The sequence below is a fragment of the Balaenoptera acutorostrata genome, chromosome 2 (genome assembly GCF_949987535.1).
Source record: "Balaenoptera acutorostrata chromosome 2, mBalAcu1.1, whole genome shotgun sequence".
Lineage (NCBI taxonomy): Eukaryota > Metazoa > Chordata > Mammalia > Artiodactyla > Balaenopteridae > Balaenoptera > Balaenoptera acutorostrata.
The window spans coordinates 51,501,921-51,527,218 of NC_080065.1; the positions used below are offsets into that span (position 1 = coordinate 51,501,921).

The 25,298-nt window shown below is 43.0% G+C and overlaps 1 protein-coding gene across 3 annotated transcripts; it reads right to left on the reverse strand.

Moving 5' to 3' along the window:
• Window positions 1-895: 895 nt before the first annotated feature.
• LOC130707294 (uncharacterized) lies at window positions 896-25,190 on the reverse strand. 3 transcript variants are annotated; one of them, XR_009007187.1, is made up of 4 exons: window positions 24,344-25,190; window positions 10,002-10,079; window positions 1,770-1,882; window positions 896-1,549 (listed from the first exon to the last, which is right to left on the reverse strand). XR_009007187.1 is itself a non-coding variant. In XM_057541157.1 (3 exons), the coding sequence occupies exons 1-2, from the start codon at window positions 24,964-24,966 to the stop codon at window positions 23,262-23,264; spliced, it is 642 nt and encodes a 213-aa protein (XP_057397140.1). In that variant the 5' UTR covers window positions 24,967-25,190; the 3' UTR covers window positions 13,727-15,038; window positions 23,220-23,261. The 3 variants fall into 3 exon arrangements, 2 of the variants coding, with proteins under 2 accessions (XP_057397140.1, XP_057397139.1); XM_057541157.1 differs by lacking the exons at window positions 896-1,549; window positions 1,770-1,882; window positions 10,002-10,079 and adding exons at window positions 13,727-15,038; window positions 23,220-23,280; XM_057541156.1 differs by lacking the exons at window positions 896-1,549; window positions 1,770-1,882; window positions 10,002-10,079 and adding an exon at window positions 13,727-15,038.
• Between the last annotated feature and the right edge of the window lie 108 nt (window positions 25,191-25,298).

Here is a 25,298-nt window from a genome sequence, read left to right on the forward strand (position 1 = left end):
TCTTTATTTTTCTTTCTTTCTTTTTCTTTCTTTCTTTTTGTGAGAGTTAACCATTCAAAATGGAAGTCCTTTTATAATTCGATCTAGTTATGCAAACATAGCCCATTGACGTTAACAAATAGAGACCGGATGCAAATAATCCACTCAAGCATAACATGGAATAATTAGTAGGAGCTAAAGCAAACTGTGTTTCTCCCCACCACCCTATTACCTCATAAGAATTCCTTCCATTTGGAAATGAGCAAGAGGAAAAGAAAAAAATGGGACTATTAAGATGTTTCAAACGGTCTTAAAATGACAGCAATAGAGTTGCTTAGATCACACAAGATTGCCATGTAAACAACCGAAGTAACTTCACAGTTATGTGAAATTAGGCATGCCTCCCTAAGAAAGGTTCAGTACCTCCATCTCATGAAGGCTAAATTAACTACCTCAGGAAAGCAGATCCCAAATGGAGGTCACTGAGTCAGTGATTCATAGCCAGGTGTGCAGAAGAAGACTAGGTTCTCTGCGATTCACTGAATAGGGCGTCACTGAATACAGTGAAATTTTATGACATTCCCTGGGGCACTGGCTGTTTTAACTATTCTGGATAGAAAGCCAAGCAGTTGTTGGGTGAGGCCTAATACAAGGAACCCTAGAATGGTAGTGGTTTTGCCATTTTCTGTAGAGAAGAAAGTTTCTGTTGAGTAAAAGGAGGTAGGTAATATAAACCAGTTCACAGCAAGTCCTCACAGCTCTGAACTGGCTACCATTACCGCCTGCTTTTCTCACCATGCCATTGCCTTATGAGTGGCTGTTTGATCAAGAGGCTGAAATCTTGACTGGTGCAGTGGGTCAGATTTTCTTTTAGAATAATTCTTGATTTTTTTAAAAAAATTAATTAATTAATTAATTAATTTATTTTTGGCTGTGTTGGGTCTTCATTTCTGTGCGAGGGCTTTCTCCAGTTGTGGCGAGCAGGGGCCACTCTTCATCGCGGTGTGCGGGCCTCTCACTGTCGCGGCCTCTGTTGTTGCGGAGCACAGGCTCCAGACGCGCAGGCTCAGTAGTTGTGGCTCACGGGCCCAGTTGCTCCACGGCATGTGGGATCTTCCCAGACCAAGAATTGAACCCGTGTCCCCTGCATTGGCAGGCAGACTATCAACCACTGCGCCCCCAGGGAAGCCCCAAGAATAATTCTTGATTTTTAAAGCTTTTTTTTTTTTTTGCAGGGTCCAGGACTGGGCCCTGTGAACCTTCATAGGTGGCAGAGAATAAGAAGAAAAGTTGGGAAAAAAAGAGATAGCAATACTTCAAGTTAGGGAAACCCTCCAGAGAAGCATTAGAGTGAAATCTTCCCGATTTAGCTCTGTGACTGAATTAGACACAAACCAAGAAATGCCCAGAAGGTCCTCAGTAAATGTTGGTAGAATGAATGTTGACCAAAACCCTGAAGCTCCTTCCATGAGATTCTCCAGAGCTTCGATGTTATTGACAGGATGTTCTTCCTAAGGTGAACCTCAGTCCCCTTCTCCAGCAACTGCAGCTCATTTTCTCTCTTCTTACTCTGAGGAAAAACAGAGAAGATGCTGATATTGTTGTTCTTCTTAGGTCTCTGTTAAATTTGCACATATTAAACCTGCCCTCAATTTTCCATATTGTGGACTAAATAACCCAAATTTTGAAAGTTTTTCCTTCAAAAAGGCAATTTCACAAACATTGCCATGTGCCCATCTTAAGAATTACAGGTGTTTAGAAGTAACTTACATATGACCATATAGACATACCCACACTGGGATAAATAATGTGCTTCATTCATAAAGGTCCCGTTTCCTGTTGAAATCCCTGCATCCTGGGCAGTTGGTGGCAGTGCTGTAGGCTTCTGTCTCTTCTCTCGAGCCTAGAAGGAGGTGATAGCTGATGAGCTAGACTTATAAGATGCAGCCTCATACTGATTAAACGTCTATTTTCTTGGGGAAATGGCTGACAGAAGCAGGATAAAGCTCTGAGGAAGCTTGTAGCAATTTCCCAAACCTACCACTACCAGTGAGCTTTATTTGTGTGCTTAGAGCAATTGTTAGCAAAACAGTGGCTGGAAAATGTACCAGGGAGAAAATTAAGAAATGACAGACCTGCTTCTAAAAAGTAAGAATAAAGTTTCGTTTGTTAAGTTTTTCAAAGCAGAAAGTTTCCCTTTAGCTAGATATATCATCCAGCTGTGGCACCTGGGCAAGGAAAGTGACCTTTCCTTGGGCTTCAGTTATCTGTGTGCAGGCTCTGACCTGATCGGCCACTGCCCAGATGGAAGCACAAGCTCAGGGCTCTCTACTGCGGAAGAGAAGCGTGGTGCGGGCCTTAAAATCCTAAAGCCACCTGTGAACCACTGTATAGGTACTGATGGGGTAGAGAGGGTATGCAGGAGTAGGGTGGTGAACAGAGAAAGCTGTTGCCTCTAAAGAGTAATGAAAAGGACTCTGGCTAGGGCTGTGCTTTCCAGCACAATGGCCGGTAGCCACATGTGGGTATTGAGCACTTGCAGTGTGGCTGGTCTGATTGAGATGTGCTCTGAGTGTAAAATACGCACCAGAGCTCAAAGAATTGGTGTGAAAAAAAGAATGCAAAGTACATCATTTATCATCTTTAAGATCTACTACATGTTGAAATGATATTTTGGATAGATTGAACTAAATAAAGTAAATGATTAAAGTGAATGCTACAACATGAGCAAAGCTTGAAACACAATGCTAAGTGAAAGAAGTCAGACACAAAGGCCACACATTGTATGATTCCACTTATGTGAGATGACCAAGAGGCGAAGCAACAGAGACAGAAGGTAGATGGTTGGTTGCTTAGGGCTGGGGGTTTTGGAGGGAAATGGGAAGTGAGTGCCGATGGGTATGGAATTCCTTTAAGGGGTGATGAAAATGTTCTAAAATTGATCGTGGCACTGGTTGTACAACTCTGTGAATATACTCAGTTGTACACTTTAAATGGGTAATTGTATGGTGTGTGAATTTTATCTCGATAAAGCTGTTTTAAATTAACAAATTTGGATGCAAAAAAATTTTTTTTACCTGTTTAAACTTTAAAAAAGGTAGCTAGTAGAAAATTTTAAATTACATAAGTGGCTGGCATTATATTCTGCTGAACCTGCTGGGCTAAGGGGACTGAGGGTGAAGAAGCTGGGAAAACCCAGGCTAGTGGTTCCCAAAGGGATGGTCATAAACACCAGGCAGAAGAGCAGCCAGACGTGGTCACCTTTGGTTCAGGGCTAAGAGGAGTGAGGGGTGACGGAGAACCTAGCCTGGAAGGTTGGGGGGGTTTTGAGGATAAGGATATAACTCCAGGACTGGAGCAGGCCTCTGTACCAAGTGCCAGCACGGGACTGATGGCAGACCCCAATTTCTGGCCCCTAGGCAAACAGGGGGCGCCGAGTTTGGTCACCTCTCCAGAACTCTTATCAGCCCAGCCCTACCTGTCACGAGTGGCTGCCCTGGCTGCCTCTGACCCAGGCTGGCAGCCTCTTGGGCTGAGAGGGTCCACATCTTGACGCACCTGTAACGCATTTGCATACCTGGAACCCAGTCTTGGTGAGCTATGACAGGCGGACCGGGAAGCTCTGGCCTTGTCCTGGGGGATGGAAACTTCTTCAAAGAATATTGCCAAAGGAGCTTGTTAGGTCTGCTTATGGAATGTCGTAAACAAACCCTTGAGTTGGTCAGAGGCTTGGCTGGATGCAGCATAAAGGGAAGCCTTGGGTGCCTTCTTGGCATCCTCTCCCCAACCCAGGTTTCTTTCCAATTCAGTTCCCCACCCCCCTCAAAAAAAGAAGCACAACAGTATTTCAAAGGACACAGCTCGGTGAATGATGGATAAGGAAGCTACACTTAGGGCCTCCCAAAAGGAAGGATCCCATGACTTATCTCTGGAAACCAGAAAGATGATTGGACTGAAGGGTAGATTGGAGTGAATTAGCCAGATGAATTGAAACCCCAAAGGTCTAGTTCTGAAGGAGGGGGTCAGTGCCCTAGAAAGGAGAGAGAAAATTAAATACACTGTATTTGGCAGTGGCTATTTAAATTTTAAAATTGCAAAGTGAGAATTTGACATTATCCTGTGTCTTATCCAAGCTATGTCCTGAAATTTGCTCCAGTAGTAAATTTAGTTTGTTTCTCTCATGACTGACTGTGTACCAGGTTTCAGAGGATGGGGTGGTGATCAGAGAAAATGCGGTGGACAAAGTTCATGAACCTAGGAGTATTATGTGGGCAGAGTAAGAGCTCCTGTTTTCTTGCTGTGATGAAGTAACAGCAGAAAGTTAACTATTCATTGAAGGCTTGGGAGACATAGAGGTGAGCATCTTCTGTATGACTAGAAGCAAGGTTATAAATTATTCATGTCTATATCTCCACCATTGGGACTGGCACATGGTAAATACTCAAGGAATACTTGTAGCGTGGATGGTTGGATGGAGGGAGGGATATGACACAGTAGATAATTGATTAACAGTTCTGTTATGTAATGATTTAGTGTTTTGGGTGGTGGATGATGAGGAAGAACTTGAAAGATTTCATTTATGTGATAGGGAAATAAATTCTGAAAGTGTTAAACTAAAACATATGATAGCATATTGCATATTTGGTTTTGTCAGCTATCTAGTTTTTCCAAACAGTGCTTAGACATGTTGAATAAGAGTGTGGGTAGAAAGGGGAAAAACATGCCTAGAATTACAGCTCATGGGCCTCTCTCTCTGGATCTTGGAAAATGCAAACCACTTATGAGTGGACGAATGACTTAATGATGATGTTGTCAGGGCCCTCAGAATAAATATTGCCCTTTCCATTCCCACTGCTGGTACTACACAGTGCAGCTGGTGTATCATCAAGAGGCTGAGATCTCCTCATCCTTCTCTTCTGAGTCAGGCAGCATAAGGTGGTAAAAAAGTTGCTCAAGAATCATTTGAATCCTTCATCCCTTGTCCTTGTAAGGTGAGGCAATCCTTTCTGACCAAGGATCCTGCCCTATAAGTGAGTTGGCTTTTTGTGTTTGGCAGTTAGCAACCTATATTTTAAGTCAAGGTATTTAAAAGTCAGGACACAGAAAGAGTTTCTGTCTCCAGATAGTTCTATACCAGAGCTTAAAAGGCTCGTCTGGAATATTAGAGGGCAGGGAACTTCAAAGAAAACAAAACCATGTGTTATTTTCAGATTGAACTTAGATCTCTAAAAATTCTGTGAAACTCTCTTATGTGGGTCCGAGGCATGCCACTAATCGAGGTGGACGTGACCCTGGTAGGGTGAGCTAAGAAAGCTGGATTCTTTGAAGGAAGTAACTTTCTGTGATATCATGTCGGGGATGTGCAGGTGCAGCTGGGTGGGAGCCCTTGGCACCAGGACTCCCTGTAATGGGTCCAAATCCCTGGTGCCCATACTCCTTGACCCAAGTCACTTCTGCTCATGAACCTGTACTATGACCCACAAGCAGCCAGCTGCAGCTGAAAGGAAATGATGTGGCAACTGTGTCCGAAGACGATGGTTAAATGTTGGAAACAGAAAAGAAAATCCACTTAAAAATATGCTGTTGTATTTTACAAAGGCTGTGCAAGATTTAGAAAGCATGTTTAGCATTCCAAGTATGCTCCCTTCTGTGTCTTTAGAGACTGACTCTGAGAATGATTTTTTTGTTTATTTAACATTTAATCAAAAGAGACATGGACCCCACCAGCTTTTGAGGAATAGCTTCAGTAGCACTGCCTCTTTGCATTTAGTTTGAGGAGAGAAACTTCAACCATACGGAGAATTTGGTGTCTGTAATATGTACTAAAAGATCAGCTGGTCTAACTTTACAGGGCTAATAAAAGGGAAGAATTTTCCTGTGCTCAGGTCTTTTATGAATTATAAATAACCATTCACTTTGGAAGATAGCACATCATAAAATTTTTTTTTCACAAATATGCACAAATCCATTTTAAGATCCAAGAAAAAAGATGTTCAGAAGTCTCAGATGTACTCAGTTTTGATTTCGTGGGGAAACATATTCTTTTACCATATGGATGCTTTTAAAGGGGCCTTCAACTGGGGCTCAATAATGACACCCTAGTGGCTAAATAAGGGATTTCTTTCCTTCTAACATTATTTCCCTGTTATTAAAGGTGGAAAAACCTTCCACAAATAGCATACTATTAGAGTGCTTTAGGGGGTATCCTGGGAATCAAGGTTATGTGTCTGCTCCAGAAATACTGTCTGTAATTATCATTCCCCAGTGGTTCTGAGGATGCAGTCTTGGTGCTTTCATTAATTTCTTGATTCTACAAGTCTGAAGTACTTGCCGGCTCTTGATATTCAATATTTTACAGTAGGAGTTTTTTTTGTGTGTGGTTTTTTTTTTAGGGTCACAGGTCTCTCTCCCTCCCTTCCTCTCATAATAACCATTTCCTGGCTTCTTTTGTCTGCTACAATAAAAGGTATGAAAGACTATATTTGAAAAGAAAAAGAAGTCAGATGTGAGATTCTTACAAACCCAAGGCTTCATCTTCTGTGTTTATAATCTAATATGAATATTAAAAGATAGAGTATTTAGATCTAACAAACAACTGAAGAGGGTCCACGGGTAAGACTAGCACATTCATTTTCTTCCCCCAACACTTTACTGTGAGTGTTTCCAAATATACCCAAAATTTTACACAGCATTTTACAGTGAATCCCCATATACCCACCATTTAATTGTAGAGTCTACCATTAACATTGTACTACCTTGCTTTATTGCATATCTATACATCCCTCCTCCATTAATCCTTCTTATCTTTCTCACGCTTTTTAAAGTAAATGGGGGCTTCCCTGGTGGCACAGTGGTTGGGAATCCGCTTGCCAATGCAGGGGACACAGGTTCGAGCCCTGGTCCAGGAAGATCCCACATGCCGCGGAGCAACTAAGCCTCTTCACCACAACTACTGAGCCCGCACGCCTAGAGCCTGTGCTCCGCTACAAGAGAAGTCACCACAAGGAGAAGCCCGCGCACCGCAACGTAGAGTAGCCCTTGCTCGCCGCAACTAGAGAAAGCCCACACGCAGCAACGAAGATCCAATGTAGCCAAAAATAAATTAAAAAAAAAAAAAAGTAAATGGCAGGGACTTCCCTGGTGGTCCAGTGGTTAAGACTCTGTGCCTCCACTGCAGGGGGCACAGCTTCGATCCCTGTTGGGGAAACTAAGACCCTGCATGCCATGTGGCATGGCCAAAGACAAAAAAAAAAAGAAAGTAAATGGCAGGCACGAACCAAATTCCACCTAAAAACTTCAGTTTGATATTTACTTTTTTCTTCTGATGTAAAATTTATATATAATGAGATATAAAACCTTAAGTGTATACTTTCTGAGTTTTGTGTACCCAAAGTCCTATTAAGACATAGAACATCACTATTGCCCCAGAAAGTTCCCTCCCACTTTCCTGTCAATCCTCACCCCTACTCCCCTTCCCAGAGGCAAGCACTGTTTTGATTTTTTTCACTACAGATTAGTTTTGCCTATTCTAGAATTTCATATAAAAATGGAATCAAATAAAATAAACTCTTTCGAGTAAGACCTTTTTCACTCAGCATACTGTCTATGAGATTGAGTCACGTTATTCTGTGTGAAAGTAGTTCATTCCTTTGTATTGTTGAGTAGTATTCCATTGTGTGACTATACCACAGTTTGTATGGTCATTCATCTGTTCAAGGACATCTGGGATGTATCCAGTTTTTGGCTATTGTGAATAAAGCTGTTGGGAACATTCTTATACAAGCCTTTTTATAGACATATGCTTTCATTTCCCTTGGGAAAAAACCTACTTGCATAATTGCTAAATCACAGAGTAAGTGTATGTTTAGTTTTTTTTTTTTAATTTTTATTTTATATTGGAGTATAGTTGATTAACAATTTTGTGTTAATTTTAGGTGTACAGCAAAGTGATTCAGTTATACATATACATGTATCTATTCTTTTTCAAATTCTTTTCCCATTTAGGTTATTACAGAATACTGAGCAGAGTTCCCTGTGCTATACAGTAGGTCCTTGTTGGTTATCTATTTTAAATATAGCAGTGTATACATGTCAATCCCAAACTCCCAATCTATCCCTCCCCTCCACCTTTTCCCCTGGTAACCATAAGTTTGTTCTCTAAGTCTGTGAGTCTGTTTCTGTTTTGTAAATATGTTCATTTGTATCATTTTTTTTAGATTATGCATATAAGCGATATCATATGATATTTGTCTTTGGTGTATGTTTAGTTTTTAAAGAAACTGCTATTCCTTTTTCAAAACAGATGTTCCATTTAATATTCCCACCAACAATGTATGAGAGTTCCAGTTGCTCCACATCCTTGCTTGCATTTAGCATTGTCATCCTGGTGAGTATGTGGTGATATCTCACTGTGGGTTTAATTTCCATTTTCCTAATGACTAAGAACATTGAACACGTCACCATGTGCTTATTTGCCATTCATACATCTTCTATTGTGAAATGTCTTTTCAAATCCTCTATCCGTTCAAGCAATTTTTTTGTCTTTATTACTGAGTAGGAGTTCTCTATATATTGTGGCTATCAGTCCTCTGTCAAGTTTATGTTTCACAAATATTTTCTTCCAGTCCATGGCTTGCCTATTCATTTTCTTAATAGTCTCTTTTGATGAGAAATTTTTAATTTCAGCGAAGTCCATTTTATCAGTTTTTTTCTTTTATGGTTATGGCTTTCAGTGACCTAAACAAAGCACATTGATCTTAATAAATGGTGTTCCTAAAATCTATTGTAGGCTCAAGGAAATTCAGAGCTTCACTGGGCTCATTGTAATAGCTGTTTTTGCCTAAAGAAACATCCGCTTATGTACATATTGGGAACAATCAAGGAAAATCTGGTGATCTGTCAACACTCACTCTCAAGAACATCCCAGAGAATGAAGCAAAGTCTAGATCTCCCTTTCCACTGCGCTTTATAATAACAAGCCTGTTTTGATGGCTGGAAAGAGTCACAACCAATAAAACCACCTGGTCACGGCCTTGTCATGGAATCAAGTCAGCCCTTCTGCTTATGGGCGTCATAAGTGGCTTTTTATAAATTAATCATATGTTATTGAAAAATCACATCTTAAATGGTTTGAATGTACAGCATGAATGAATGAAAAGTCTTCCCCAGAAGGCTTTAAAAAAAAAAGAAAAGAAATCCACAGAGAGAGCCAGGTGTGAGCGATGGCATGGGGTAAAATTAACAGCAGACTGAAAGGGGGAATAGTGGGCAACGAGAAAAGCAGGACTTGGAGAAACAGAGAAGCTGAAAGGACTCTTCCCACCTGTTCTTAGGCTGCACACAGGCTTTCCCCAAGATTTTACCCCTGACTCTTTGCCAACTGTTCTGCTTGTCAGTGAAGCTGTTTGATTTCTCCCTTTGTTTCTCGTTTGGACCAAAGGGACACTCAATACGGACATGACATTTTGAAAACTCAAGTCACATCTTTTTCACCCTACCTTCATTGTTGTTCTGGCCTACTTTCTCTTAGACATTTTCTTGAGGGTGCAGGCTGAATGTGGTCTTTCAAACTTCATGTCAACTCCCTTGCCTGTCTCTCCCTTTTTGATTTCATCGTCTCCCAATGATCATTAATGTTCTACAACTGCTTATTTAGTTGTGGGTTATCCCAGGCCTTTTGCTTCTACTTTTTATCATTAAACAAAATTTCCCCTTTATTAGAGACGGTGATTCAGAAAAAGAAAGGGATGTAAGTTAAATGGATGACTTTTACTGTTTGATTATAGGTTGAAATTAGCAGTCCAATTTTTGTTTTTCACTGATCCAGTAGGTTTTTATAACCTACCATTTTGGTTTCTGACTGTATGATTCTCACTGGAAGTTGTCTTGAAATATAAACTGTGGAGAGAGAACACCAATTTGCAAAGCCCTGGGCAGTGCTAACCCTGGAGAATATTCACCGATGACTGTGTGGGTGTGCCTGCCAGGCCGCAGCAGGATCTAGGATAACTTTCCCAGCTTACCTGCCTGTCTTCATCCAATGACTTGATTATGAAGAGTAGATGTGGGTGGTAAGTTTTTCTGGTCTCCTGGATCTGTTCCTGAAGAGAGCAGATAAGGTCAGAATGAGAGAAAGCTAGGTTCTGAATTAGAAAAATCAAGTAGGACTTCAGAGCCTCTGAAATAATAAAGCTATGCCCTAAGTCATTAATACACAAACATGATTGAAATAATCGGAAGGGAGAAACAAATAGGGTTAAAGTCACAGGGCCACATGATAAATTATGCCTGGCTATGCAAGTGGGTTAAATCGCTTCCTAAGATGTTGCCAACAGCACAAATATCTGCATTTAGCCTCACATGCAACAACAACAACAACAAAAATGAACCAAAAATACTAAGTTTCTTCCCCTTTGGAAAAGCTAGATACTGCTATTATAGTGTCTCCATTAAGACACAGGAGGATCTTGGGCAGAGTGAGCTAGGTGGGTCCCACTGGTCTGTGTGGGTAGAGTTAAGTGAGGAGCTTGGTGGAAAGGTTTGTGAAGCTGTACTTTCTGTAAGGCAGTCCTGTTGCCAATCCTCCTCACAATCATTTTCTCCACATGAATATTCTTCTTTACACCAATGGAAGTGGAAGGTGAAATTGTCCAAAACTCAGTCGTGGAAGCTCATTCTTTTTTCTCATTTTGAGTTACTTCAAAATGTATATAAAGTAAAATGCAGAATCCTGAAACACTGTTTCAGTCTGAAACTAAGCTCAAGCTCCTTGGCTTGAATGTAGGGTCCCTCATGAGCAGAAGAGTCTGAGTTGGAAAGGGGAAATGAATAATAGGGGACGGGACCCATGGGAAACATGCATTGATGTACCTTCTTTCATTCTCTTCCTTCTTTCTTTCCTCCCTTCCTTCCTTCCTTCCCTCCCTTAGTATTCTTGTATGGCTGCTCCATCTTTCTAAGGACCAAGTCTGAGAGCAAAGGGAGAGGCATGGCATGGAGTGGAAGAAGACTAAAAAAACTTTTCTTGTGACTGAATAGAAACTGACAATAAAAACGCTGAAGTCCAGGGACTTCCCTGGTGGTTCAGTGGGTAAGACTCTGCGCTCCCAATGCAGGGGGCCCGGGTTCGATCCCTGGTCGGGGAACTAGATCCCGCATGCATGCTGCAACGCAACTAAGAGTCCGCATGCCGCAACTAAGAAGTCTGCATGCCAAAACTAAAAATCCCGCGTGCCGCAACTAAGACCCGGAGCAGCCAAAATAAATAAATAAATATTAAAAAAATGTTCCATAAAATTTTTAAAAATGCTAAAGTTTGGTGATTATATTGATAACTGGATGGAAAATCAGTACTATACAGAAGCTTAACTTATCTTTCAGGCAAGATAATTCTGTTTGCTTTTGATGTATTGCCAGAGTTCTGCAGGAACATCTGGCTGACTGGCAGTTATGTTTTCTGAAGAGAGGGTTCAGCTGCTGCTACCATCAAGTACACTCTAACTTCCCTTAGTACTATAAGGTTTATCTGAATCTCAGAATATCTACGATCATGCAAGATCCAAATTTCCCTTCGAGCTGATGTTTGTCTTTCATTTGTTTCCTAATTAGCATTCAGGTTTCAGCCCAAGAGTTCACTGCCAGAGGCATAATGTCTCCCTTGGTGGTGACCCCTGTTGTCATCCTTCTATAGTGAATTCATAGGACTGTTCTCTGATTTTCAACTTCGCTTTGTGGTACCAGGTCTGTGAATGTTCAGTTGACAATACGTGCGCGCCTCTCTCATTTCCTGTTTTTAAGGGCTGCACTTAATTTATTTGAAAGGGTGGAATATTTTAAATGACAATTCAGCAGTTTTACTAAGGAAGGCTGTAAAACACAATGAGCAAGGAGTTTTACTTCCTCCTTACAATTGCTACTGCCCTGTTTTGAAATCTTGATATCCTCCAATCAGTGGGAATGACTTTAACTTAGGCTGTGACATTTTGAAGAGCAACCACGCCATGGCTGGAGCTGTCGAGGGGCATGGGACTCCTGCACACCATAATTCCATTTTTCCAGACGCCTTGTTTGTACCCAGAATGTGTCTGCCTGTGCTTGATACTGCTCTATCATGTTGAGTCCCCCTCCCCCAGGCACAGCATTTGGATTGGTTATGGAATACAGTTGCTCAGCCAATCAAGTGTAACCTTTCTCCTGCAACCCTAGCAACACCTGACAATGGTCATTGACAAATGTTGAGAACAAACCTGACAAATCCAACCAGCCATTGACAACGGTCCCCGTCCAGGGCAAACAGGGCTAGCCCTGCCCACAGAGCACTTTGTGTGGCCAGAGGAGTTAGTGGTTTGTGCCAGACCTGCAAAAGCAGAACCTGCATGTGGGAGCACAGGCTTGCACCCAGCACCCTACCCCGATTTGCTGCCACTCTGGCCAAGCTGACATTAGTTGGTCAAAGCCAGCACTGGAGCTGGCGTCTGTGGGGTGTGGGAGGGTCTCATCATCTCTCATACTAACCTAACCCACACAGCAACCCACCCCCCATACCTACCAGAGTCTTTTCAGTGGTAGGAGAGAGAGCCCACATAAAACTTTGGCTCCAGGGTCACACTTCCGGCTCTGATGCTAATTTGGCCCTCAGGGCAGGGCCAGAGGAGCAAAATACCTGGCTGTGTCCCCAGTGGCACCTTTCCAAGCCTCCTGGCTATGTATTTTTACCTCCCAGCCTGACTCTGAACCCTGCTGGGGTACAGTTGGCCTGTCTGCCTCAGCTGCGGGCACACTTGGACACTCCTCAGGACACTGCTGGACCCGAATGAGCTCTCACTTCTCTCTGAAAGGCTTTGAGACTGAGGGACCTGTAGGCAGACCTGGCAGAGGCTTGGTGGGGTGGGCTGGGGGCTGGGAACAGGATAAGAAAGGGGACCTGCCAAGAGCATGCACAGACAATTCATAGGCAAATGCACGTTCCCACAAAGACATAATAGCTGTGTGTGTATGATGCCCTCCTGAAGTCCCCTTACACGATCATTCCAGTTAGTCTAGCCACCTTGAAGGCGTATTTCAAACTGTGGTTGAGTAATCCACTGTGTGGTGAATAGCTGTTAATGAAGCTGAAAATAGCTGAATCATCCAACAAGGAATCTGAATTAATTTTTTTATGGTTACCCTGCTAGACAAGTCGGTGTCACGACAAAGACAGACCTGGGGATATATACAGACATTGGCACACACGGATAAACCTAGGCAAGAGGAACAAAGGTGGAACAAGGTGGGAAAAAGAGAATAAAGAAAAAGGAAACTTCAAGGAGAGCCATGTGTTGAAGAGTGTGAAACCCAAAGTAACATTGTGAAATTAGTGAAGTTCATTCAGCAGCCCCCTTCTTATTAGCACCACCCTATAGGGCCTGTCCTCAATTTAATTTTCCATGAGAGATGGCAGAGGGGTTGGCACTCGGTCACTTTAACTAATCCCTTGGGATTATACATTGATAATGGCTTCAAGTCTTAGCCCTTAGGGGGATATCGATATTTTTCAAAGGGGGCTCATGAAGGTCCAAAAGAACTAAATCTCTAATGGTTGAATTGTAAATTGAGAGGAATAACTTTAGAGACTTGGCCTTGCTCAAACACACTTTTTTTTTTGAATTTTATTTTTTATATAGCAGGTTCTTATTAGTTATCTATTTTATACATATTAGTGTATATATGTCAATCCCAATCTCCCAGTTCATCTCACCACCACCAGCCCCCACTGCCACTTTCCCCCCTTGGTGTCCATACGTTTGTTCTCTACGTCTGTGTCTCTATTTCTGCCCCGCAAACCAGTTCATCTACCATTTTTCTAGATTCCACATATATGCGTTAATATACGGTATTTGTTTTTCTCTTTCTGACTTACTTCACTCTGTATGACAGTCTCTAGATCCATCCATGTCTCTACAAATGACCCAATTTTGTTCCTTTTTATGGCTGAGTAATATTCCATTGTATATATGTACCACATCTTCTTTATCCATTCGTCTGTCAGTGGGCATTTAGGTTGCTTCCAGGACCTGGCTATTGTAAATAGTGCTGCAATGAACATTGGGGTGCATGTGTCTTTTTGAATTATGGTCTTCTCTGGGTATATGTCCAGTAGTGGGATTGCTGGGTCATATGGTAATTCTATTTTTAGTTTTTTAAGGACCTCCATACTGTTCTCCATAGTGGCTGTATCAATTTACATTCCCACCAACAGTGCAAAGAGGGTTCCCTTTTCTCCACACCCTCTTCAGCATTTGTAGTTTGTAGATTTTCTGATGATGCCCATTCTAACTGGTGTGAGGTGATACCTCATTGTAGTTTTGATTTGCATTTCTCTAATAATTAGTGATGTTGAGCAGTTTTTCATGTGCTTCTTGGCCATCTGTATGTCTTCTTTGGAGAAATGTCTATTTAGGTCTTCTGCCCTTTTTTTTTTTTTAATTTTTATTTATATTTATTTATTATGTTTATTTCTGGCTGTGTTGGGTCTTCGTTTCTGTGTGAGGGCTTTCTCCAGTTGCGGCGAGTGGGGGCCACTCTTCATCGCGGTGCGCGGGCCTGTCACTATCGCGGCCTCTCTTGTTGCGGAGCAGAGGCTCCAGACGCTCAGGCTCAGTAGTTGTGGCTCACGGGCCCAGTTGCTCCGCGGCATGTGGGATCTTCCCAGACCAGGGCTTGAACCCGTGTCCCCTGCATTGGCAGGCAGATTCTCAACCACTGCGCCACCAGGGAAGCCCCTGCCCATTTTTTGATTGCGTTGTTTTTTTTTTTAAATATTGAGCCGCATGAGCTGTCAAACACACTTTTAAGATAGAAGCCTCCTCTGGATATTCCTAAAGTCAGAATTAAGGCAAGAAAAAGTCATCAGGGTGGGATGGGGAAGTGCAGTGGGAAGCAGTCCGTCAGATGGATGCTCTACAGGAGGATGACACCTTAGATGGGGAGGGAGAGGCGGCAGGCCAGCTTCCACACAGAAACGAGGCAGGAGGTAGTGTTAGAATCACCCATGTCGGTCCTTCAGGGAACCTGGAAACTTTCTGGTGACATGAGATGTGGAAAATTACAACACAGGGTATTATATAATGTGTTAAAAACCAAGTCTTATAGAGCCATATATACACACACAGGTTCTAAGTTCAAAGTCTAAAAGAAATTAAGCCATTCTCACAGTATGTAAAATTGTAGGGATATTTGCCTCTTCAGCTGACAAGTAAACTATCTTCTTCCTTTTCCAGATTTTTCAAATTTTTCAGTTATTACTGGTCAAGTTTTCTGTGAAAGACTTAATTATTAAGGCTATATTCAGACTACAGCTATTAAGACTACATACAGAACAACAACAAAAAAGAGGCAACATCTAATGTTTATTTCTTGCTCTGAAAGTTAAGAAATTTTTATCTACCTCTGAAATAACGAAAGAAAAAATAAAATTGACAATGTATATCGTACGGTTCTTCGTAACCTAAGTTTCCCGTGTGTCAGGAAGAACTTATAAAATGTCTGAAGTGTTATGAAGATGCTTAGAGGAAAGAAGGTAAGAGTTCTCACTTAGAGCTAATAGTTCATGTTCAGCAATTTGAACTTGTCTTAAGGATAAACCCAAGAGCCCCGAGAGAAGGCATAATGAATCTTTAATGTAACAGTTTGGAGCGAATATTTTTTCCCTCTTAACCTCTAAGAGATCATTGTTTCCTCTTTCCATGGTAACCAGAACACTTGAAATTGCCAAAACTTGAGACAAAAACCAGAAAAATAGAATTAACAGAAGACAAATGTTAAAGGGAGCATGTATCACAGTGTGGCAAACGTTTTGAAATTTGTTTGGAAAGATTTTCTTCTTATTTCTTTGCTTGGAATAAGGCCACGATGTCTAGAATGTAGTAGCAATAGCTTCATGGCATGCTGCTGCATGTTCATTGAGTAGATTTTACTCTTTTCTTGAAAGGGAAGGAGAGACCCATGGGCCTTGGCAGCAATCAAGGGAAGGTAAAATGTTGGAAAGCTGCTCTCCGGGCAGGCCATGATGTTAACCACAACGAGGAGGCCAGTCTGGCTGAAGTGCCCTTGCTCCCTCCCTTCCATGGAATGAACAAATACTTATTGAGCACCTACTATTTTCTAGGTAATCTGTCCTACACACAACTAAATGAAAAATTACAATTCGAGAAGGGCTTCTAGGGGAAGTACATGAACTACAAGAGTGTGTAGTTGGCAGAGCTGACCTGTCAGAGCGGCCAGGCCTTCCTAAGGAAGTATGATTAAGCTGAGTAGGAGGAAACTAGGCAGTGATTGCTGGGCCTGGGGAGAGAGAGCATTCCAGGCAGTGGGAACTCTGGGGCAAAGGCCCTCTCGGGGAAGTGAGCCTCAAGTGTTCAAGGAAGCGAAAGCAGGCCGGAGCAGTCTGTGTTGGCAGAACCCCAGAGAGTGAGGGGCATGAACCTGGGACAAGGCCAGCTGGAAAGGCGAGCACCGGCCAGGTCATTCCTAATGCATAGCCTTGAGTCTTGCCAGGCCGGCTTGTTGAGGATTTTGTTCTCTATCCCTCCTCATTCCGGGGTGAACTCAAGCTGTAACAGGAAGACATGACAGGCCCTTCTTGTGTGTGATGTGGGAATGGCAGCTTCTGGTTTATCTGAAATCCGTTAGGATATTGTCATAAATTCCAGATGTGAGCCACCAAGCTTCAAAGGATTATAACTTTATAAAGACTTTAAACCTAAATCATACTCAAGATATATTATTTTATGTACGATCATTCAACAGGCACCTCAGCGCCATCATCATGAATTTCAATTATCATCATGCATTAACCCCTCAGAAGCCAGAGTTTGACCGTCTAATAACTTTCCCTTTATCTGCGACCTACCTGGAATCCAGGAAGTCTGCAAGAAGCTGAAATAAATGTGACATAGACTGTGCATATTTTAACCATAGGGGATGTCCTCATTAAGAACTTAGTTGATTTTTATTTTACACACAATTCTAACAAGTGGGTTTTCTGGGTTCCAAAGCTACAGCAAATGGGAAGCAACAATTCAGAAAGGGAGGAGGAATGGGGTTATATGACAATAATTAAAAGTAACAGGGGACAGCACAACTGTAGAGGAGAAGACCAAAAAAACAGGGAAAAAAGACATAAAAACTAAAAACTAAATAAAAGGTGAAAGGAAGGAAGGAAGAAAGGAAAGAATGAAAGAAGTCTAGAGTTTTTAGTTGTGGACAAACTGTCTTACATGCCTTAGTAGCTCTTGAGGTCATCATTGTGTTTATAGTGAGACCCTATGCTTAAGAAGCCAAGGAAGTGCATCACGTTAGAAGATTTCTAGCCTACAGGGTTAAGATTTTTTTTTAAAGTTTTGGTACTTAAGAAATAAATCTTCAGTTTTTTTTGGGAAAACGTCTATTCAAGATGGTTCTTATAAAGGTTCTTATAACCATGGTTTTATTGTAGTGTAGTTCTGTGGACGTGTTAGTTAATATAGATTTCAGGTTGAAAAAATATCTGACATACGAGCTTTTGCTGAGACTGCTTCATTTCACAAGATATTTAATTCTGGGTTTGAACGAACTCACTGGAAGTGACACTTTTCATATCTGAATTGTCATGATGCTATTCTTGACAAGGGATGAGTTCTTGAATATTTAGAATATTGTAGGTGATAAAAATGTCCTTAATAAATACGTTATAAAGTTTGGCTTTCACATTTTTAACTTTAATTTTAATGCTTGTCTCTTAAAAGCAAATAATCTTTTTCTAGGCATAAGGTGCCCCCAAAAGTTACTTGGTTGTCTGAATTTTATGTCTTTACTTCCTCCAGATGGGAATGAGAATGAATAAAATATTGTTTGATCACTTTGGAAAATGCTCATGCTGTATGTTTATGAAATGATTTGGGGGATGACATTATTTTCTGCAAATACATCCTTCATACATGTCAGAGCACGTTTTGACTCCCTAGAGAATATGTTCATACTGTAGCATTTAATGTCTTAAATGTGTTTTTCTCCTACCATCTCACCTACCAGAGATATGTGCAAAGAGTGAACTGGTAGATTGATGCAATTTTGAGGAAATCATTAATTTTCTAAGTTAAGATTTTTCTATAGTGCTACTTTTTCAATGTTTAAAACTGGGAGTTCTTTTTCCAGTTGACACAGGTAAATAAATATGGAAGTAAATATTTTTTACATTATTCAATTAAATAGTATTCTTGTGTCTATCTTGTGACAAGCTTAACAAAATACATACTAAAAAGTTACAGTTACAAATAACCCAATCAAAAAATGGGCAAAAGCTCTAAATAGACATTTCTCCAAAGAAGACATACAGATGGCCAAAAAGCACATGCAAAGATGCTCAACATCACTAATTATTAGAGAAACGAAAATCAAAACTACAATGAGGTATCACTTCACACCGGTCAGAATGGCCATCATCAAAAAATCGACAAACAATAAATGCTGGAGAGGGTGGGGAGAAAAGGGAACCTTCCTACACTGTTGGTGGGAATGTAAATTGGTGCAGCCACTATGGAGAACAGTATGGAGGTTACTTAAAAAACTAAAAATAGAACTACTGGGGCTTCCCTGGTGGCGCAGTGGTTGGGAGTCTGCCTGCCAGTGCAGGGGACGCAGGTTCGAGCCCTGGTCTGGGAAGATCCCACATGCCGCGGAGCAGCTAGGCCCGTGAGCCACAATTGCTGAGCCTGCGAGTCTGGAGCCTGTGCTCCTCAACAAGAGAAGCCGTGATAGTGAGAGGCCCGCGCATCGTGACGAAGAGTGGCCCCCACTTGCCGCAACTGGAGAAAGCCCTCGCACAGAAACGAAGACCCAGCACAACCATATATAAATAAATAAATAAAAATAAATAATTAAAAAAAAAAAAAAGAACTACTATATGACCCAGCAGTCCCACTCCTGGGCATATACCTGGAGAAAACCATAATTCAAAAAGATACATGCACCCCAATGTTCACTGCAGCACTATTTTACAATAGCCAGGACATGGAAGCAACCTAAATGTCCATCAACAGAGGAATGGATAAAGAAGATGTGGTACATATATACAATGGAATATTACTCAGCCATAAAAAAGAACAAAATCATTCCATCTGCAGCAACATGGATGGACCTAGAGATTGTCATACTGAGTGAAGTAAGTCAGACAGAGAAAGACAAGTAGCATATGATATTGCTTATATGCGGAATCTAAAAATAAAAGGGTACAAATGAACTTATTTACAAAACAGAAGTAGAGCCATGGATGTAGAAAACAAATTTATGGTTACCAGGGGTTGGGGGGAGGGATAAACTGAGAGATTGGGATTGACATATACATACTACTATATATAAAATAGGTAACTACTAAGAACCTGCTGTAGAGCACAGGGAACTCTACTGGATACTCTGTAATGGCCTATACGGGAAAAGAATCTAAAAAAAAAAAAAAAAAAAGAGAGTAGATACATATATATGTATATGTATAGCTGATTCACTTTGCTGTGCACCTGAACACAAAATTGTAAATCAACTGTACTCCAATAAAAACTTTTTAAAAAGTTAGTTTTTTAAAAGGGGAAGGACTAAAAGCTATAATTAAATGTGGCATTTCCTATTTCTTTTGGCTATCACTAGGTTCTAAGTCATGTTGGAGGCTTGTTAAACATTCCGGTTCTGAGATGGTTTCATTTGATGAGATCTTCACCATTGCACTTTGGATTGGAACGAATAGACTATATTTACACTAAAATATTTTTGCTAAAAATTAACAAGAGTAGATTATCTAATATTTAACAAAAGCAAACACTTTTTACCTCTAGAGGGGGGAATTATTGTCCAAATTACAAAATTTGAAGCAAATTAATTTATAAGCAAATTGCCAACCTGATTTTTTTGTATATGTTGAGATGTAATGATTTATTTTTCAAAAACCCAGATTGTAACTTTAAAGACTTCTGTCTTAACAGGATACACTGCTCTTAGAAATAGGATGGAAAAGATTGGTTGGTTGATCAGTTGTTGAATATACTTTCTTATACTTATAGAAAATTCTAGAAAACCTGTGGGTGATAATGTGGCCGCTGAATTATGAATTATGATGTTTCCCAACTTGTCTTTTATAAAGAATTATCCAGGGCATACGTTAAAACAACAACAACAACAAAAACACAGATTCCAGGTCCCACCCCAGCCCTCTCCAGGGGAGAGGTAAAGGAAATCTAAATTTTAAACAAGTACACAGGGCTATTCTTATAATCTGGGCAAGTTTGGGAAATACTGGATAATGGGAAAAGTTCTGGCTTTATCATCAGACAGCCTGAACTTGAATCCCTGCTAGGCCAGATTAGAGCTGAATAACCTTTGATGAATTTCTCTGAGCCTCAGTTCCTTCATTCATTACTTGTGCCAGGGCAGGGCGGGGAGGGGTGCTAAGGAGGACTGGCGACCAAATGAGTTACTGTTTATAAAAGACCTAGCACTGCATCTGCACCCACTCTCTAAACAATGATAATAGTGAAATATCAGTAGTTTCATTTTCTGGAATTTAACAAAGTTGAAATGGATCAAATTTTTCCCCTCTTCAAAGACAGAGCAGTGGTTTTAATGCCCACTTCTTATTTTGCCCAAGGATCTATTTGGTGGAAATGACTGACGAGGGAGATTCTTTTGGCACTTTCCCCTGTTATTGGACATTTTGTCCTGATAAGTGTCATCTCTGATATCTCATTCTTTACTCTTTTTTTGGCACATAGAATTCTCTGTCATTCCACTGAAGGGGAGAATAAGCCTGATTCATAGGCTAACTATGCTATTTTAGGCTTTTCTTTCTCTCTAAATAATTTAATTATATCCCAGGGAACATAATTGGCTTTGGTTATAATATAAAAAGTATACCCCAATATGAGGAAAAGCATGGAAGTGGGAATAACTTTGTGTCCATCTTCAAATGACTTAAAGTTCCTTAGATCTAATCTAATTCCCACATCTTGGAATCTTCCTATTAATGGAAAATTATTTTCTTAATTAGCTGAGATGACTAGCAACAATGACCAGGCAAAGCCATTTTTTTTTCTTCTGCAGGCCTCCTCCTAAGTGCTAGGGCTGTGTTAAGTTCTTGCCACCAAAGGGTAGTTTTCAAACTTGACTGTAAAGAAGACTCACATGGGGAATAAGTGAGTGTCAGTTTCTGGCTCCCAGCTCCAAAACTGTGTGCAGTGCTCTGGGGCACTCTAATGTCTTTGAAAACCACTGCTACAGGAATTTGATACATCTCTATTGAATTTAATTCAAATTTTCATTCTTAAATTAAAGACAGGTAGAGATGCCATGACAGATGTCTAGACAGGACTCCACTGCTCCTTTCAAATAAATTCCTTAGCTATCCATCTATTGATGCATCCAACTGCAACAGGCCAGGTGACTGGTATGGTGCTGGGGGAGAGGGTGTCTCTCTTCTTTGTGGCTATCAGTTTAGCTACTGGGAGTCCTGTTTATGAAGTCTGCCTAAGAGCCTAGCTCCTGACCACACTGGCCGATGTGGTGTGGTGTGACTTGATATGATGAGTCACTGCATTTGGGAAGCTGGAGACTTTTTGTACTTTCATTTCCTACCATTGCCTAATGGTAAACATTGAAGCATAACCAGAGGCTTCTAGCCCTTATGTGGTCCCTACAGTAGGGGCTTGTTTGAAAAGGGCAATTGTAAGTAATTTAGTAACGATTTCTATGAACACCAGAAAAAAAAAACGCTGTAAATACCTCAAAAATGAGAGTGGCACAGTACCAGCCAAAGATGACATACTGTCACTTACTTCTTCCTTGACTCATGAGGGTAGCTGACCTCTGGGGAGACAGAAGTCTTGCAGTGCAGTGCTGGGCACCTGGGACTACAGAGATGGCTGAGGCATAATCCCAACCCTCAGAGAATTTCTAACCAGGGAAGAGAGAGATGAATGGCTTGAGCAGGTGTAAACATAGCTGTGACCCTCGGCAGAATGGTATAAATGTCACGAGAAAGATCCAAAGCGTTACAGTGGCTCCAGGAGAGAGAGATCACACATCCAGGTGGCTTTTCCTAGAGGAAGCGGCATTTGAGCCAGTCCTGGAAGGAAGGGTAGGAATTTGACAAGTTACAAGGGAAGAGACAATGTCTCTCTTACAGGCCACAGGAACATCTGGAACAAATGTGCAGAGTGGGAGAGTTGGGATGACATCTGGGGAGCTGGGAGAGGTCCTGATGGGACCTAACAAAATTCCTGATGGGGAACTGGAAGGTCTGCTACATTTTAGTGGAAGATTAGGCTGGAAAGTTGGGTTTGGTCAAGATCATATCTGAATTTGGACTTTTCCTAGTAGGTGGCAGGGAGTCATTTAAAGGGACTTGAGCAGGAGTGTGACACCATCAGAATTATACTTTAGGAAGCACAGCAGCTGGGTGGAGGAGGATTTGCAGGAGGAAAGGTTATACAGACACACCAGCGAGGAGGCTGTGCAGAGTGAGGAGGAGGAATAATTGACTGAGCGAGAGGGGCTGGGATAGATAATGCAGCAAGTAAACCTATATGGGAGTTACAGGCAAAGGCAAAGAGGAAAAAATCTTGGGGGCCTGTGAACAGGTGGCAACAGTAATAACAATCTAGGGGAAGGAAGAAAGTCTGGTTTCCAGGGAAATGTGGTACTTTGGGTTTGAGGTGGCAATGGAAAAGGGAGCTGGCCACCAGGAAGAAATGAGGGAGCTGAAGCAGAGACCATGGTTGGGAGTTGGGAACAGTGGAAACTCTCCAAGGGGTGGGCCACTAAAAATGGAGAAGAGGACCCTCATAGTCTATAGAGCAGGGTGTACCTTAAACAGTTGGGAGGAAGAGAAACCCCATAGTAAGGCAAAGAGAGATGAGTTGGAGACACTGAAGGGACAGGAGAGTGTCAGGGAAACCAGAGGGAGGAGGACAGTTCAAGAGGGAGGGTGTGGTCTCAATGTAAGAGACTTGCAGAGAGGGAAAATGGGGTTAGGCTGAGCTGGAGGCTCTAGATTCATCTTTGAACAGAGAGTTTAAGGAAATCCCTCCAATGTAGGGTGATGCCTTAAATCCAGTCTCTTTGGTGCAATACAAAATCAAGATCTCTAAACATTAGGCACCTCCAAAGGTGTCTACTTTCCTGTTCAGTATGAATTAACTTCTTCCACTAACACCACGTAGGACCCTGAATGAGTCACTTACCCTGTCTGGGGGTATGAGTTTTGTCATCTTTAACTTTCCAGTTCAGCGATTCTGTCTGTACCTGTATGAAAATTCTTTGTAAGCTACACATTACACAAGCCTAAGTCCTATCATGACTGTGTTTGAAGACGGAATGGAACCCAAATTTTACTTTTTGACTTTCTTCTATCACCTATATATTTTAAAAATTTAAAAACTTTTATTTTTTAAGAAACCCCGAAATAGAACTGGAGGAAAAATCTTCCCTCTCCCTTTTGCCCATAAAGACAGTCTTCCAGTTTTCTACCCAGGCCTTTTCCTAAGCATTGAGGAGGTGCCCAGAAAAATACCAGATGGATGTACAAAAACATAATGTCACCAAAATTTTCCTAACTAGTAAGGCAGCTATGGAAAGTCTGCCAGCATCAGGTCCCTTGGGGACCCGCAGCCTGGGGCTCGGTGAGGCCTGACGAGGGGAAGAGCCAAGACCTGGAGCTCGAGGTCTTCGGGGCCTCGGCCCTGAGTGGGCGATTTTCTTTAAAACTCGGGAGCGCTCTTATCGCTTTAAATCCAGGCAACGAGGCGGGCAGGTGGGTATCAGCCAATAACCTTAAAAGATGCGAAAGTGTCGAAGGAGATACGGTTTATCTTTTACAATAGCGACAGTTATCGGTGACAGGGTTTATAGGAAAAACAAAAAGGCACGGCAAAGAGTAAGGATGTCTCTAACGTGGTAATTAAGTCTGTGTTTTGGACCCAGATTCAACCGAGCTCTGGAGAGTACGAAGAACAATGTCCGCGGCGTTCCGGGTTCAGCCGGGACTCGCTACTTCGCCTTCACCGGCGCCCTAGCCCCAGCAAGCTGCGCTCTCCGCTCGCCCGCCCCCCACACTGCCTTGTCCCGGGAGGATGGGCCGTTCGGGCGCCGCCAGGGCGGCAGAGAGCGCGGCGTGTGTCCTGAGCGCCAGGGCTCCCCGCAGCCTGGCGCCCAGGGCAGACGCGAGCCGCAAATCTAAGTGCGCACCGACCGCGCTCGCAGCCACCGTCCACCGCCGAGCGGCCCGGGCGCGCCGTCTGCAGACGGCTGGGTTGTTCGCGCGTGCCCGTAGGGTGTGTGCGCGCGCGCCCGTGGCGTGTGTACTCACAAAGGTGTGTTTGCTAAATCCACTTCCCCGGTGTGCCCTCCACCCCGAGCCGGAGCACCCCCGGGCCTGGAGCGGGATATCGGCAGAGCGGCCGCTGGGGCTAGTTCAAGTTCCCCAGCTCGGCGCCGGCGGGCGGGCCGGCTTCTCCGCCCGCGGGGCTGAAGGAGCGCGAGGGCGGGGCGGCAGCGGCCAGCTCGAGACGCGCGTCGCACAGCTGCGGGACAGGTTCCGAGCGCTCTGCGCGTTTCCGGACACTTTGGCCGGCTCGGTATCCGAGACAGAGCGCACGCGGGGCTCGGGGCTGAGTGCGCCGCAGCCAAGAGGGGCAGCGGAGCTGGTGCTCTTCTTCTCCGCCTTGGTCTGCAAAAGTGAACTGGAAAACAGCCGCCTAACGCAGCCTCCTCCCTCTTCTCCGGCACCGCAGCCCGGGCTGGGGGTGGGGGGAGCTCCTCCGGGCTAACTGGAGGGGAAGCGGGCGGCCGGACGGCCTCAGCCGCACCTCCTCCGCCTTCCTCACCACCCCAGTCCCCCGGGTTCCACGCCGCATTTCTTTGTTTTGAAAGCACCTCCTCCGCCCAGAGGCTTTTCCCCCGGCGGTCAGGCTCTGACGGGGGGTGGGGCATCGACCCGCGGGCCCCGCCCCCCGTTTAGCCCGGACCCCTCCCCCGTGCTCACCTCCCATCTCCCCTTCCCTCCCCGCTGCGACCCACGAGGCGCGTCCGCACTTGCTGGACATCAAAGGGAGGCAGGGAATTGGAGGGGGAAGTTGAGTAGGCAGGGGGCGCAGAGACCCACCCACATTAGGCCAGGCCGGGCGGCCCGCCCCCTCCCCCGGGAACCCCGCCTGAGCCCCGCCCCCCGCGTCACAGCAGTCTGACATTCTCACAACCCTTCGGGCACCCAACCCCAGCACCCCCGCTACCCCCGTGTCCGCTGAGCGCTCTATTTATGTTTC